This window comes from Oncorhynchus clarkii, chromosome 9 (genome assembly GCF_045791955.1).
Source record: "Oncorhynchus clarkii lewisi isolate Uvic-CL-2024 chromosome 9, UVic_Ocla_1.0, whole genome shotgun sequence".
Classification (NCBI taxonomy): Eukaryota; Metazoa; Chordata; class Actinopteri; order Salmoniformes; family Salmonidae; genus Oncorhynchus; species Oncorhynchus clarkii.
This window is the reverse complement of record NC_092155.1, coordinates 27,419,796-27,435,913: the sequence shown is the minus strand read 5'-3', so window position 1 is coordinate 27,435,913 and position 16,118 is coordinate 27,419,796. Positions and strand designations below refer to the sequence as shown.

The window sequence follows — 16,118 nt, the reverse complement described above, 5'->3', positions numbered from 1 at the left end:
GGGTCAGAGGGTCAGAGAGAAAGAGGGAGTCATAGGGTCAGAGAGAGAGAGGGAGTCAGAGGGTCAGAGAGAGAGGGATAGTGAGAGAGAGGGTCAGAGAGAGAAGGGGTCAGAGGGTCAGAGATTGACATAGTGAGAGAGAGAGTCAGAGAGAGAAGGAGTCAGAGGTTGAGATAGTGAGAGAGATAAGGAGTGAGAGAGAGGAGTCAGAGAGAGAGAGAGAGAGGAGTCAGACATTGAGATAGTGAGAGAGGAGTCAGAGAGAGAGAAGGAGACAGGAATTAGGATAGTGAGAGAGAAGGAGTCAGTGGGTCAGAGATTAAGATAGTGAGAGAGAAGGAGTTAGAGATTGAGATAGTGAGAGAGAGGGTCAGAGAGAGAGAAGGAGACAGAGATTGAGATAGTGAGAGAGAAGGAGTTAGAGATTGAGATAGTAAAAGAGAGGGTCAGAGAGAGAGAAGGAGACAGAGATTGAGATGGTGAGAGAGAGGGTCAGAGAGAGAGAAGGAGACATAGATTGAGATAGTGAGAGAGAAGGTCAGAGAGAGAGAAGGAAAAAGAGATTGACAGTGATCGAGAGGGTCAGAGAGAGAGAAGGAGAAAGAGATTGAGATAGTGAGAGAGAGGGTCAGAGAGAGAGAAGGAGACAGAGATTGAGATAGTGAGAGAGAGGGTCAGAGAGAGAGAGAACCAGTGGTGATTCCAGATTGTGATGGTGACAATGTTGAATGTTCCATCTCTTTTTAGGTCAGGCAAAGAGAGGGGCTGACTGCACTGTACGGGAAAGAGCTGTTTAGTTCCATAGGCAGCATTTCTTACAACACAATCCTTCCAAGTGTTTGAGTAATGTGTTGGAAATACAAGATTAAAAAAAAAATAAGAGCAATAGTATTTGAAAGTTGGATTATCGATCAAATAAAACAAAAAAGCTTGAAGTCAAACGTGTTATACAGTTTAGGCAGACATTGCGGGGCTGTGGTTTCTCCAGTTTCCTCAGCCTACTGTCTGGTTCATGGGCATCTGAGGTAACTAGGGACTTTGAACCAGCGGCGAGCTGTGATGTTATCATCTCCATTTAGTCTCAGGCTAGTGAAGGATGACGGCCAGTGGAAGATGACGCAACCACCAGCAACATCATTCCAGACAATACTATTCAGTGGGGCTGAAGACTGAGGCCATACCTAACTCACTAGAGTGCTGTAGCGTAGCACTCCCAATACCCTCTAGACATTCCCTAGACGTAATATCTGATTATTAGCCATGGTGCTAGTTTTGGTCATTGGACATTTGATTATTTAAGTCCATGGAAAGCGTAATATTGTTCAGACTTTGGCAAAAGCCAGATCACCTGATTCAAATCATTCTCTTTCGCCTGGACAAATGGAGATAACCAAATTTGAACAATTACCAGCATAATAAGTGTAGGTAAATTGCCAGGATGGTGACACTTAGTTGAATGGAGACTACAGTGAAACTACTTATTGTTACTATTTCTTGCATTGATGTGTGTCAATGGGTGATCTGAGAGGCTCGGAAATACTCAAGGGCAGGCAGAACGGAGGGAGGTAGGGAGAGAAAGAGAGAGCGAGAGAGAGAGGGATGTGGCCCCCAAAAAACAGTGCTAATCTCCCATTTCCCCTCTTTCAGCTGGAATCCTCACAGGTGGCTGGCAGCTGGCTGACACTCCCTCCATTAATGGCCCGCTAATGATGTTAACTACTGGACCCAGTGCCAGGCTAGCGTAGCGCTGCACCGCTAACCACCACACAGCTAAACACACAAGGCCCACTGCCAACTGTGACTTAACTGCTGCAGTTGGTTTCTTATTCTGTCACGGAAAGGGGTTCAAGTAGAGTTCCGTGGATTGCCCCCGATTTGATGGACTCTAGCCGCCAAGAAGAGGTTGTGTTATGAGTGAGTGGATCGAGAACCACAAAGCAATGGATCCCCGGTTTTGATTAGCGTGTGTTGCGATCACTTGTACTTGGAGTCACTTGGGCCAGCCGTGGCTGCTTCTCGAAAGACTTATAGTCGCTAGATGCGGTAACGTTGACCTTCCTCCCTCCCCCTTCAGTCACTCCCCCCACCCCCCACAGGACCCCTCCCTCTCCAGAGAAGTGGCCCTCAGGGAAACATATCGACAGCCCTGCCCCCCCCCCCCCAGGATGACCAGGGATGTGCCCACCTCCGCCTCCACCACCACCTCTTCCACGTCTCCTATAAGCACAACCTAAACTGGCCTCTATCTATTTTCCTCAAGTAGTGACAGCAGACATAAAAATGGGTTGCCCTGTTTTGAGGGAAGTACGTCAAAAAACGAAAACAGTCACACATAGCAGAGTGCTTAGCTGGGGACGAGACCTTTGGAGTGCAGTTGTTGTCAGGGTTGTTTTCAGGACCTCAAAAGACCAAGGTACCATGGTTACGGCACTGTTTTCACTTTTGACTCAGGCATATTTGTATAGGTCTTTTATGAGGTCTTGCTGAAATTAGAATGAATGTTCATAGAGTTTTAGCTTTGTTGGTATTCACAGTTTGGTACTCAACTAGTCTGTTGTTGACTGTGATTAGGGAATATTTTTATTATAAAGCAGTCAATCGTCAGTTGCCAAGGTTGATTCATGTATATGAAGCAGTTTCAAGTATTTGACAGGTGAATGAATCAATGCTGAAGAAATCTTTTGACCAACAATGTTCTACAGAACACAATGTACTGTGAGTTGGTAGAAAATGGAGGACATTTGTAACTATCAACAGAACATATTTCAATAGATAATCAAAATACAGGTACAGTATTAAGAGAAAATAATTGCCTGTTTTCTACCCCCTCCAAACAGTCCAAATATCACTAGATTGGATATTAGTAAGGCCCACACTACCCATATAGCGAATATGAACTATTTGCACTGTGGAATGTAATGTTATTCACAGTAACCCAGAGCATGGTTGTTGGTTTGTGTGTGGTACAGTGTGTGGGCCAACAGATGTCATATTAAAGATTGGAGAGGATTGTAGCGACCCTAGCCAGGACTATTAGTATAATTACAATATAAATTGGTGTTGGACTGTAAAATCCAATCCAAATGAAGTCACTTGGCAAGACACTGCTCTGTTTTCATACAATCCACGGGCAAACACTGTCACAATGTTCTCTGATCACAAAACGGAAATGATCAGAGAAGACTTTGATCGTCAACATTACTCCCTGGTTAGATTAAAACTCAATTATAAAGAGCACATCTAATATACCCCTGGTACTCAAAACATTAGCAAAAATGACAGACTGACCATGTGAACCCAAGTGAAAACTATGATCCCTTACTGATGCCACTTGTTAAATCCACTTCAGTGTCGAAGGAGGGGAGAAGACCGGTTAAAGAGGGATTTTTAAGCCTTGAGACAATTGAGACATGGATTGTGTATGTGTGCCGTTCAGAGGGTGAATGGGAAAGACAAAAGACTGAAGTCCCTTTGAGCGGGTATGGTAGTATACTCCGTGTATAAGTCCGTTACAAGACAAATTGGTTATTTTTTTTATATATTCGCACTGCATAGGAACTTCAATTGGACAGATTTCATATCTGATTTTCTTTCCCACCCTGAGTAAGTCAGAGGCCTGGTATTACATGATAAAGAGTCCCCCTCTCATCTCAACTCTGCTATAATCAAATTAAGGTCAACTCAGTGACTCTGCACTGAAGTATACTCTAGTGTCTCTGCAATACTAATGAATAGACCCAGGACTTAACATTCTGTAGAGAGAGGGAATGAATATGTCTTTGCGCCTGGCACCTTTCTGGCAAAAGCTGACAATCTTCCTCCAGAGGGCTTGAGGAAGCCTTTAAAAACAGACGGTTGATGCCTTTTACATTCCATGAAAGGAAAACAAAGGCTTTTTTCTCAGTTGGAGCTATCTCCCCTCCATCAGACTCCTGGCGGTGTACATTTGATTCCGTCTGTCAGTTTCCGCTCCGTCAGTGATCAAAGATGCCGCTCGCTCCCGTAACCTCGCACAAAAAACACGACTTTTGGTATTTAAATATTAAAATAAAGTTCTTTTCATCCCCCGACTCTCTTGATTGAGGTTCTGTTCGACTGGAACGCAGACTGAATAGTCAAGCATTGAGGTTTGTCAGTTGTTTGACTCTGCAAGGTCATATTGTCAGTTGTCTAGTTTGTTAAGTGGTCAAATAATATGCAATTCATACTTCCAAGTAGTAGTCCTACCCTTGAGACCTTATTAGAGAGTGAAAACAGCATCGTCCCAGTGGTCAACCCTAGCAACTGCACTCGTGAGCGACTCCCCTCTGAGCTGCGCCCACACGACCAATCGTTAACGAGTAACGCCACACCGTAGGGGACAGCCCCGCCTACCGCCAGTGTTTAATCCAACTTCTTCCTTTCCTTTCCCCTCCTCCACTCCTCTACTCTTTCTCTCTCTTTTTTGTTGTTGTTGTCTCGCTCCATCTGTCTATCCCTCTCTACCTACCTGTCTCTGTTGGGCCGTGCCCGTACCAGGTGACTATATCAGTGGATGGTATTCTGACCACTACTGGTTATACCCAGGAGGACTATACCATGTTGGGCTCAGATGACTTCTTCTACATTGGGGGGAGTCCCAATACTGCAGACCTGCCCGGATCACCAGTCAGCAACAACTTCATGGGCTGCCTTAAAGATGTGAGTGTCTCTGGTTCAGTACTGGCATCACGGGGGGAATCACACACACACACACACACACACACACGCCCCAGGAGTCTGCTGAAGGGAGGACGGCTCATAATAGTCCTTCCGTCACCAGTAAGGTAACCACCGGCTGCAGTAAGGTAACCACCTATGATGCACGCACGCACGCACGCACACACGCGCACACACACGCACACGCACACACACACACACACACACACACACACACACACACACACACACACACACACACACACACACACACACACACTCAGACACTCATACTTGCTCGCGTACACAAACAGTCTACACAGATGTCATTTCTCTGCGTGTGAACCAGTGTGTGTGTGTGTGTGTGTGTGTGTGTGTGTGTGTGTGTGTGTGTGTGAGAGAGTAGGAGGTGTCAGACAGGCGTGTAGAGGCATCATACATTCCCTATGAACAGGCTGGATATTCTCTCAGAGACACTAAATGATTATTCTAACTCTAAGAGGATGTAAAATGATAAGTCATCATAGTTGGTATGAAATAGTTTTTCTCACCAATAAGGCTCCAAGCCACAACTTAACAAGATGAGAAAAGGACCACTCCATTTCAAACATTATACTCTGGCATGCCTAATGGCTTATATAGGAAGGACTGGGAATAAGGCTCCAATTCATTTCCTCATAAAGGTTCTCTGATTTGAATAAGTGATTACTTTTTCATCGGTTTTAATGAATCATATAGTAATCACATCTCTAACTTAATTATGCTCTTACAATTACGTTTTCATTATTTTGGTTGCTGTAAGAAAAATTCCCTCTTGGACTCTAGTCTGTCTCCTGAAGATGAGGATCAGGGCCGTTTCTAGCTTTTTGGGGGCCCTAAGCGAGATTTGGTCGTGGGCCCCCCCCCCCCCCCCCACATCGCAGACCCCAAAAAATATTGGCTCCCCTCTTGACGACGTGAAGAACATTTTATTTTTAAAGCAAATGTTCTGCAATTCTACACATTTTCCCATGGGTTTTAAAACACATTTCACATTTTACTCATTGTGACATGTGGAAGAGAGAGAACTTTGCCTTTTTAAAGCACATTTTCTGCAATTCTACACATTTGCCATGGGGTTGAGAGAAACATGTGCAGTTTTAAAGCAAAGATCCTGCAATTCTACATATTTTGCCATGGCTTATGCCATGTTCATATGATACTGTATGTGTGAGAGTGACTAACAAAATCAATTGGGGCCCCCTAGAGGTCAGGGCCCCTGGGCATGTGCCTTGCCGCTGATGATGCACTACCCAATTTAGAATTGCACGTTGTGTATTCTACTATCCTAACTAACAGTAAGTTTAGACCCCGACTCACCTTCCAAAGTTGCTTATGCCCGGAAAACGTCACTGATGAAGACGATGATACAATCAATTCCCAAACAGAGAGAGAAAGAGAAACAGAGGGCGAGAAGGAGGGAGGGGAGGAGTAAGAGGAAGAGGAAGAGGTTGACATGACTTGGACGAGTGAAATCCGCCAGTAATTGTCAAAGTATTAAGGGAGGAAGGAAGACTAAGAGCAAGAGAAAGGGTGATACTGTATGAGCAGATGGGGAAGGGGGAGCAGACACAGCGAAAGGACTAGAGAAGACAGATGTCCAGTCAAGAAAGAATGAAGCCTGCAAGTGAAGTCTGCAATATATAATCAGCTGTGAAAATGGGAAGAGAGGGTGACAAGTAAGAGTGAGAAGACTGTGTAGAAGAGAATGGGGGGGCAGAAATTAGAGAGAGAAGAGCAAGTGAAGAGTGGGTTAAGGGAAAGAGAGAGAGAGGGAGACTCAGTAAGCATAGCCTTGCTATTGAGAGATGCCGCCGTAGGCAGAGCCGGCTCTCAAGAGAAGGCAGGCTATGTGCACACTGCCCATAAAATAAGGTGGAAACTGAGCTGCACTTCCTAACCTCCTGCTAAATGTATGACCATATTAGAGACACATACAGTGCATTCAGAAAGTATTCAGACCTATTGACTTTTTTAAAACATTACAGCCTTATTCTAAAGTCGATTTAGAAAATAGTCTAATCATCAATCTACACCTAATATCCCATAAGGACAAAGGAAAAACTGTTTTCTAGAAACATTTGCAAAGTTATTAAAAGTAAAAGCTAAAATATTACATTTACATAAGTATTCAGACCCTTTACTCAGTACTTTGCTGAAGTGCCTCGAGTCTCCTTGGGTAGGATACTACAAGCTTGGCACACCTGTATTTGGGGAGTTTATCCCATTCCTCTCTGCAGATCCTCTCAAGTTCTGTCAGGTTGGATGGGGAGCGTCGCTGCACAGCTATTTTCTGGTCTCTCCAGAGATGTTCGATCCGGTTCAAGTCCAGGCTCTGGCTGGGCCACTCAAGGACATTCAGAGACTTATCCCAAAGCCACTCTTGCATTGTGTTGGCTGTGTGCTTAGTGTCGTTGTCCTGTTGGAAGGTCAACCTTTGCCCCAGTCTGCGGTCCTGAGCACTCTGCAACAGGTTTTCATCAATGATATCTCTGCCGCTGAAAAACATCCTGACAGCATGATGCTGCCACCACCCTGCTTCACTGTAGGGATGGTGCCAGGTTTCCTCCAAATGTCCTTTTTGGCATTCAGGCCAAAAAGTTCAATCTTGGTTTCATCAGACCAGAGAATCTTGTTTCTTATGGTCTGAGATTCTTTAAGGGCCTTTTGGCAAGCTCCAAGCAGGCTGTCATGTGCCTTTTACTGAGGAGTGGTTTCGTCTGGCCACTCTACCATAAAGGCCTGATTGGTGGAGCGCTGCAGAGACGGTTGTCCTTCTGGAAGGTTATCCCATCTCAACAGAGGAACTCTGGAGCTCCTTCAGAGTGACTATCGGGTTCTTGGTCACCTCCCTGACCAAGGGCCTTCTCCCCCGATTGTTCAGTTTGGCCGGGCGGCTAGGTCTAGGAAGAGTCTTGGTGGTTCCAAGCTTCTTCCATTTAAGATTGATGGAGGCCACTGTGTTCTTGGGGACCTTCAATGCTGCAGAAATGTTTTGGTACCCTTCCCCAGATCTGAGCCTCGACACAATCCTGTCCCGGAGCTCTACGGACAATTCCTTCGACCTCATGGCTTGGTTTTTGCTCTGACATGCACTGTCAACTGTGGGACCTTTATATAGACAGGTGTGTGTCTTTCCAAATCATGTCCAATCAATTGAATTTACCACAGGTGGACTCCAATCAAGTTGTAGAAACATCTCAAGGATGATCAATGGAAACAGGATGCACCTGAGCTTAATTTCGAGTCTCATAGCAAAGGGTCTGAATACTAAAATAAATAAGGTATTTCTGTTTTTTATTTTTAATACATTTGCTAACTTTTCTGAAAACCTGTTTTCGCTTTGTCATTATGGGGAATTGTGTGTAGATTGTGCCTTTATAAAAAAATGTATTGAGTTCTGTCCTTGAGCTGTTCTTGTCTATTAATGTTCTGTATTATGTCATGTTTCATGTGGACCACAGGAAGAGTAGCTGTTGCAACAGCTAATGGGGATCCTAATCTATGTTTATTTACCTATTTGCACATTGTTATAACAAACACAGAGAGAGAGAGAGAGAGAGAGAGAGAGAGAGAGAGAGAGAGAGAGAGAGAGAGAGAGAGAGAGAGAGAGAGAGAGAGAGAGAGAGAGAGAGAGAGAGAGAGAGAGAGAGAGAGAGAGAGAGAGAGAGAGAGAGAGAGAGAGAGAGAGAGAGAGAGAGAGAGAGAGAGAGAGAGAGAGAGAGAGAGAAAGCACCGCTGGTGAATCCAGATTGTGATGGTGACAATGTTGAATGTTCCATCTCTTTTTAGGTCAGGCAAAGAGAGGGGCTGACTGCACTGTACGGGAAAGAGCTGTTTAGTTCCATAAGAAATGCTGCCTATGTACAACACAATCCTTCCAAGTGTTTGAGTAATGTGCTGGAAACACAAGAACAAAAAAAAAAAATAACACGAGCAGTATCCAGGCACATTCTCTCTAGTGGTATTTGAAAGTTGGATTATTGATGAAAAGCAGACTCTTGGGGACTGTTTCATCCTCTTGGTCAGTAGCGTGGGCAGATTTCGGAGTCTTGTGTCAGGGCTGTGGCCGTGATTTCAAGCTCCCAGTGGAGCTTGAAACGCCTTTGATACGCCTGGCCAGGAGCCTCCAGGAGCGAGAAATCCATTGAATGGGAGCAGAGAGTGGGGATGGAGTGAGTCAAAAGACAGAAAAAGGAGAGTGGGAGCCACAGAGGATCTCGAGTCTTTTAGAGATACACTTAGTTGTTTTATTGTTCCTAGATTACGCTGTGAAGTTACACCTTTATTTCACTGGGCAAGTCTTTTATGGGCACATGTTGTTCACTCTTTCCCCCCCAATATTACCATCTGCTTCTACATGTCACCTTGTTATCACCCTCTTTCACACCCTCCCAACCCTCTCTCTTCCCTCTCTCTCTTTCTCCAGGCATTTGTGTAATTAAGTCTATGCCAGTGTTGCTGGGACACCAGCTTTGACATCCAAATTAAAAATGGATTTCTTCGACTGATTCCCAAACTAGCAGAATTCACCCCCCCCCCCCCTCTCTCCTCCCTCCCTCTCTCCCCACCTCCCCATTCCCACTCTATCTCTCTGCAGCTCCATGTGAGCCTCACCTTGGTTGGATGATAAGATCTCCCGAACTCTCTTCTCTCGCCCGCCCTCATTTGACACATTTTACTCAGGCACCTCAGCGTGCAGCCTACCCAATTCACATCTTTTCCACAATGGGAAATTAGTCAGGTGTGTGTGATGATTGATTGTGTGTGTGAGTGTGTGTGTGTTCATGCATGGGTGTGTGCCTCTAAGCTTGCGTGGTGAGTATTTGGGTCTGTTTGTGTGAGTTGGCTTGTGAGTAACAGAGAAACATTTGCAGGAATTGGTGTTTACAAGTCTGTTTTGTTTGCTGCTCTTGCTCTCTGTTCTCCTCCTGACCTGAGAAGTGAAAACAGTAGATGAAGTAGCTGTTGAATACTGTTGAAGTATTGCACCTGTATGTCAATTACAAATAGTGTCAACAAAATAATTATTCCTTTTAAAAACGATGCCCCTCTGAAACAGGTCTGTTTTCCTGAAGAAATTAACATTCACACCTGCAACAACCCCCCAACAAACAAACCCACAAGAGAATTATATACAATTATGGCCAACAACAACCTCCATTTGCTCTCTCTCACACACACACACACACACACACACACACACACACACACACACACACACACACCAGGTCCTCAGCCCCTGGGAGCATCAGTGAAAGTGATTATGTCTGGGCCAGCCTGGCTGCTCGCTGGATTGCAGCGCTGCTTAGGCTGTCCGAGTTTCTCAATGACAAAACAAATCAATCCAGTCCCCCTGAAGGAGACGAATGGCACAGCGCTCGTGCTAGCCGTGAGAACAGTGAAAAGCATAAGCCGATACACGCCGATACACATCGGTTCAGACAGACATTTTGACGGGGTCGCGCCTCCAAAGTTATTCCTCCAGAAAATGTCCCTGTGCCTTTTGGCAAAAGTTGTTAAGTAACAACAGAATAGTGACAGAACTGCTTGTCTTATTACAGGGACTTAGCGATAATGTTTAGACGAATACAGGAGGCTGTCTTACCTTTAAACTCTCTGAAGTTCACCTAAAGTTTGACTGCCGCTCATGTACTTACTGTCCTGTAATGTCGACAACATACAGCGCATTCGGAAAGTATTCAGACCCCTTGACTTTTTCCACATTTTTTTGCTTCTTCAAAAATGGATTTAAAAAAAGCCTCATCAGTCTACACACAATACCTCATAATGACAAAGCAAAAACGTGTTTTAGAAATAAAAACAAATAAAAAAAACAGAAATACCTTATTTACTTACGTATTCAGACCCTTTGCTATGAGACTTGAAATTGAGCTCAGGTGCATCCTGTTTCCATCGATCATCCTTGAGCTGTTTCTACTTGATTGTAGTCCAGCTGTGGTAATATTCAATTGATTTGTTAAGGCACACACCTGTCTATTTAAGGTCCCACAGTTGACAGTGCATGTCAGAGCTAAAAACCAAGCCATGAGGTCGAAGGACTTCCCTCTGCCATCGCAGATATCACAATACCAGCAATTAACCCATTCCTTTTGTGAGGGACTGCAGCATCTTGTCCTCCTCCTCACACACTTTCTCCTCTCCCTCTCTCTTTCTCAACCCCCCCCCCCCCCCCTCCCTCACTCTCTATCTAACACCATGAGTTGAGTCCACTCACTGTGGCTGGTTTGTCGACTGCCAAAGAAGAGTTAGCACGGCTTATTAGCGCCGCTAATCCGTCTCTAATGACGAGATTGGGAGGTCCACAGAGCAGAAGCTGTTGCCGCACCTCAGGAGTTTAGCTACCAGAGTTCAGACCTGTGTTCAAGTAGTATTTGTTTGTTTATCAAATACTTTGGCTGGGTTTGCTTTAGCTATGTCTGATGCAATGCAATCAATAGAATAATCCCGGAAGTGAAAACCCTGCCAGGCTCGTTGAAACGCTCAATGAGTTAGCCAAGCCTGCAGTCACGATGGAGAATAGGAAAATATGGCAGCGTTACAAGTGGAGCTATGGAGGAAAGGGGATGCAGAGAAGTTTGCAGCTTTTGCAGAGCCGCTTGTATTAAATGTTGAAATGAGAGAAGTGAGTTGAGGCATTCCCCAGTTCTCATGTTTAAAGCCATTTCAGTAAACCGTGAGATTTCAGCTGGTCCATTTTTGTTGCGGGCTTTGCAGTACCTCGGCACTAACTTGAGAGGAAAAAATGAAACGGGATGTGCTGGGAATGGCAAGCTTTCTAACGCTACCCTAAAATAACTACTTTCAGGGCTGGTGTCTGCGTCCCTGCATATCTGCACACTTCTGTTTGTGAGTGCGTGTGCTCGCCGGGCCAAGAACCAACTTTGCTTCTGTGTTCTCACCCTCCGTCTAAAAGTGGCGTTCTCACACACTTCGGTGGTTTCACAGTGTGCCACCTTTCCAGGGCGGCTAACACCATTCCTCCGATGACAGCCGTCATGGTAGTGTATGGACCTGTCAGATAAAGCTGCAGGAAAAGACAGCTTAAAACCTGTTAACTATCCAGAGTTTTTAGCACCGAATATATATATATATATATATATATATATATATATATATATATATATATATATTATGAATGCGCATACAAGAGTGCAGACATTTTTTTTTTTAGCTTTAAGTCTGACAGGAACATTTGTATTAGTCTGTAGGAGTCTACTACATTATTCCCTTCTTTCTTCCCTTCATCCTGCGCCTTGATATCACCCAGAGTGTCGTTGTGAATAATTGAGTTTACTAAACTGTGAATCCCACACTCACACAAACAAACGCTGCGCTTCTTCTAAAGTCTATGGTTAGTCATTTGAAAATTATAGTCACTCTGTAGCATAATTGGATATTGAGATGCTAAATTCAATGTGAAGGGAGTTTTGAATAGCAAGGAAATGTAAACGGAACACATTGTGTTTCAGAGAAATCCAAAGAAGGCTCCACGGCATCGGTATTCAAAGGAGCAGCTTGTCGTATATATTCATTTTATTCACATTCAAAGTGCCTGACGCATTTGTCTATGTCCAAACCTATCAATATACAAAGTAGACAGCTAGCCTTTGCATGCATCATTTCTTTTTCCCAAACTCACGTGGTGTCTATGATTGTTAAAACAGCCTATAGAATGTGAACATTAACCTAAACATTGACTTAGACATTAGCTCATTAGCTTATACCCAGATGAAGACAGCTTGTCTGTCGAAACGTTGGACATACATATTTCTGCACCTGAGCTCCTAGAGTGTGTGCCTCTCCTTTATTTTTTTTTAAGTGTCTATGATTGCTAACACGGCCCACAGAATGTGAACATGAACCTAAACATTAGCTGACCGTACTAAAATCCAAATGCCTCTATCGCCTTCCCCCTTTCCCTGTAGGTGGTGTACAAGAATAACGACTTCAAGCTAGAACTCTCCCGGCTGGCCATCGAGCGGGACCCGAAGATCAGCCTGAACGGAGACCTCGTCTTCCGCTGTGAGGACGTGGCCGCCCTGGACCCCGTCACCTTTGAGTCCCCCGAGTCCTTCATCGCCCTGCCCAAGTGGAACACCAAGAAAACAGGCTCCATCTCCTTTGACTTCCGCACCACAGAACCCAGCGGCCTGCTGCTGTTCAGCCACGGGCGCCCCCAGGGTCCTAAAGAGCAGAAGCCGGGTCGAGACATGAAGTCAGACTATTTTGCTATGGAGCTGCTGGACGGGTTCCTATACCTACTCATGGACATGGGGTCGGGGAGTATCAAGCTGAAGACCAGTAATAAGAAGGTGAACGACGGGGAGTGGTGCCATGTGGACTTCCAGAGGGAAGGGAGGAAAGGTGAACATATGAACACGAAGCACTGTGACAATACCTCCCTAATATTATGGTTCTGAAGAAGTCTAATGAACACAATTGTAGACTATTGCATATATAGAGAGCTGTGTATATTCTACACTGGAGGTGCTGAGCGGAGAACGGCTGGCTGGAATGGAATGGTGTCAAACACATGGAAACCATGTTTGACGTTTTTGATGCCATTCCATTCATTCTGTTCCAGCCATTATAGGGGAGCCCGTCCTTCCCAATTAAGGTGGCACCAGCCTCCTGTGCTTCTGAAGTACTTTATTTCTTTGGAGTACCCGTGTACAGGCTTTGAATATTCATTTTCCTTCATCTACCTTTTCTAATGATGATCTTCCTGTCCTTCAGCCCTGCCTAAAAGCCTTCTCCTACACACCTCTCCACCCCCTCCTCCCGCCTCTCTCTGTCCTGTCATACTCATTTCTTCTCATACCGTGCCCTGAGGGGTCTGCATGATGCATGCATGCTTTCACGTAGGCACTTATGGTTTTGTGTGTGTGTGTGCGCGTTTGCATGCGCACATGCGTGTGTTGCGCTACTATAGGGAGTCTCTCTGAGCACACTCCTGCCCCTCCTGTAATTGCGTTTTAATAGACAATTAAGAATGAGTCGTAAATCATAGCCGGGCGCCACGAGAAGAACCTGGGTCTCATCCACTCTCGTCTATGCTGCATTTTGTTCCCCCTCCACTCAACCGATTATAGCCACAACACAAACACACAAGACCATACAAAAGCACTTTCATTCAACATCCACTCAACCACAGACACACACACACACACACACACACACACACACACGCACACGCACACGCACACACACACACACAATCCCATGCGCTCAATCACACTTGCCCCGCAAACACAAGAGTACCAACATGTAAACACACTTACTAACACACATTATCTCGCCTAATGCTTCAATTACATTCACACATACCACAGGTGCCCGGTGGCGCCGTAATAGGGGCGGACGGGCTCATAGTAATGTTTGGAATGGAATTAATGGAATGTTATTGAACACATTAAACACATGGTTTACAGGTGTTTGATGCCATGCCATTCACTCCATTCCAGCCATTATTATGAGCCATCCTCCTCTCAGCAGCCTCCTGTGACACACACATGCAGTACACAGTCAGGGTGGGGGAGGAACTGATTACATGTAGTCAGTTGCATGGAATCTGATTACAACAAAAAACTGTAATCGGTTGCGTTACCAGCAAAAATATTGTAATCGGATTACCGATTCATTTTGAAAAACTTTATGATTACTTCTTGGATTACTTTTCATTTCAGAAAGGATGTTTGCGGAAAAAATACAGTACGGCACCTTTCTGTTTCCTCGGTGGCATTCAATTGAAAACTGGTACTCACGTGACATGCCGTGTGTATAACCCTCCTCTCTCCGCCTCCACTCCCAGGCTCCATCTCGGTGAACAGCCGCAGCATCCCCTTCAACTCCAACGAGGGCAGTGAGATCCTGGACCTGGACAGCGACATGTTCCTGGGGGGTCTCCCCGAGACCCGCTCTGACCTGGTGCTGCCCCCCGAGGTCTGGACCGCCTTGCTCAACTACGGCTACGTGGGCTGCGTCCGCGACCTCTTCATCGACGGCAAGAGCCGCGACGTGCGCCGCCTGGCCGAGATCCAGAGCTCCCCGGGCGTCAGCAGCTTCTGCACCCGCGAGCTTCAGAAGAGGTGCAGCAGCACCCCCTGTGGGAACGGAGGCCTGTGTAAAGAGGGATGGAACCGCTACATCTGCGACTGCACCGGCACCGGCTACCTGGGCAGCAACTGTGAACTCGGTGAGGAGAAACAGGGAGACTGGAGAAGTGGAGGAGTGGGAAACAAGTGGTGGTCAAACAGGATGAGGACATTTGGGTAGCAGGCTGGTGAGATTAAGGCAGGTTTGGTTTCATGCTCACAAGTGTTATTATAGCCAGCGAGTTAAACCTAATCATAATAGACTTTAGATAGTACGAGTACATGGACTTCATCCTGTGCTGCTCTGAAGCCTCAACCAGCTGCAGTGTGGTAAAAGGACATTTGAAGGAGCAATGCACTCGAGGATGGGTGGCTTTTGGGAAGCTAGCTGACTGAAGTGCTGGGAGGTTGGGTGAGGTTTGGGGAGCTCGGTTGAGCGACGATGCTTACTGTCACCATCTGGGCTTGTCACACATCCAGGTGGTGCAAGGCTGCTCTATCTCTGTCTGTCTGTTTGGGGGTGGTGCAACCTGCTAGCGGCTACGCATGTCTGATCCGTTCTAATTCGCTGTAGGCTGTTTGTTGTGTAATAGCACCAAAGGAACCTTTGAGGTGAAATGAATGCACAGTATAGGGATGTTGTGTTGTAGGCCTGCCAAAGGTAATGGCACAATAGAACATTGGGATTGAAATCAAGGCAGTGGAGGAAGTGAAGGATTTATGTGTCATGGACAGTTTAGGAAGTTAAGGATTTAAGTGTAATGGGACAGTTTAGGAAGTGAAGGATTTAAGTGTAATGGGACAGTTTAGGAAGTGAAGGATCTACGTGTCATGGACAGTTTAGGAAGTGAATGATCTACGTGTAATGGACAGTTTAGGAAGTGAAGGATCTCCGTGTAATGGACAGTTTAGGAAGTGAAGGATCTACGTGTAATGGACAGTTTAGAAAGTGAAGGATCTACGTGTAATGGACAGTTTAGGAAGTGAAGGATCTACATGTCATGGACAGTTTAGGAAGTGAAGGATCTACATGTCATGGACAGTTTAGGAAGTGAAGGATCTACGTGTAATGGACAGTTTAGGAAGTGAAGGATCTACATGTCATGGACAGTTTAGGAAGTGAAGGGCAGTTTAGTGTAATGTTTCTGTTTCTTAAATGAGGCCATCTGTGTTTTTGTAGTGCTTCCTTGCCATCTAGTGTGGCAATGTAACACTGCAAGGGTGTGAAAGAGAGTTATGCTTCGTTGTCACACGTCTGGCATTTTACGTGACACATTTTAGTCA

General features: G+C 45.4%; 1 protein-coding gene across 1 annotated transcript in view; it reads left to right on the top strand.

The window, feature by feature from the left end:
- The window catches only part of LOC139416164 (neurexin-2-like), a 968,379-nt gene that overhangs the window by 461,124 nt on the left and 491,137 nt on the right, over positions 1 to 16,118 (top strand). Inside the window, exons 8-10 of the mRNA XM_071164510.1 lie at positions 4,519 to 4,680; positions 12,666 to 13,104; positions 14,552 to 14,935. Coding sequence (XP_071020611.1) covers positions 4,519 to 4,680; positions 12,666 to 13,104; positions 14,552 to 14,935 — 985 coding nt within the window. The remainder of the gene's footprint in view (positions 1 to 4,518; positions 4,681 to 12,665; positions 13,105 to 14,551; positions 14,936 to 16,118) is intronic.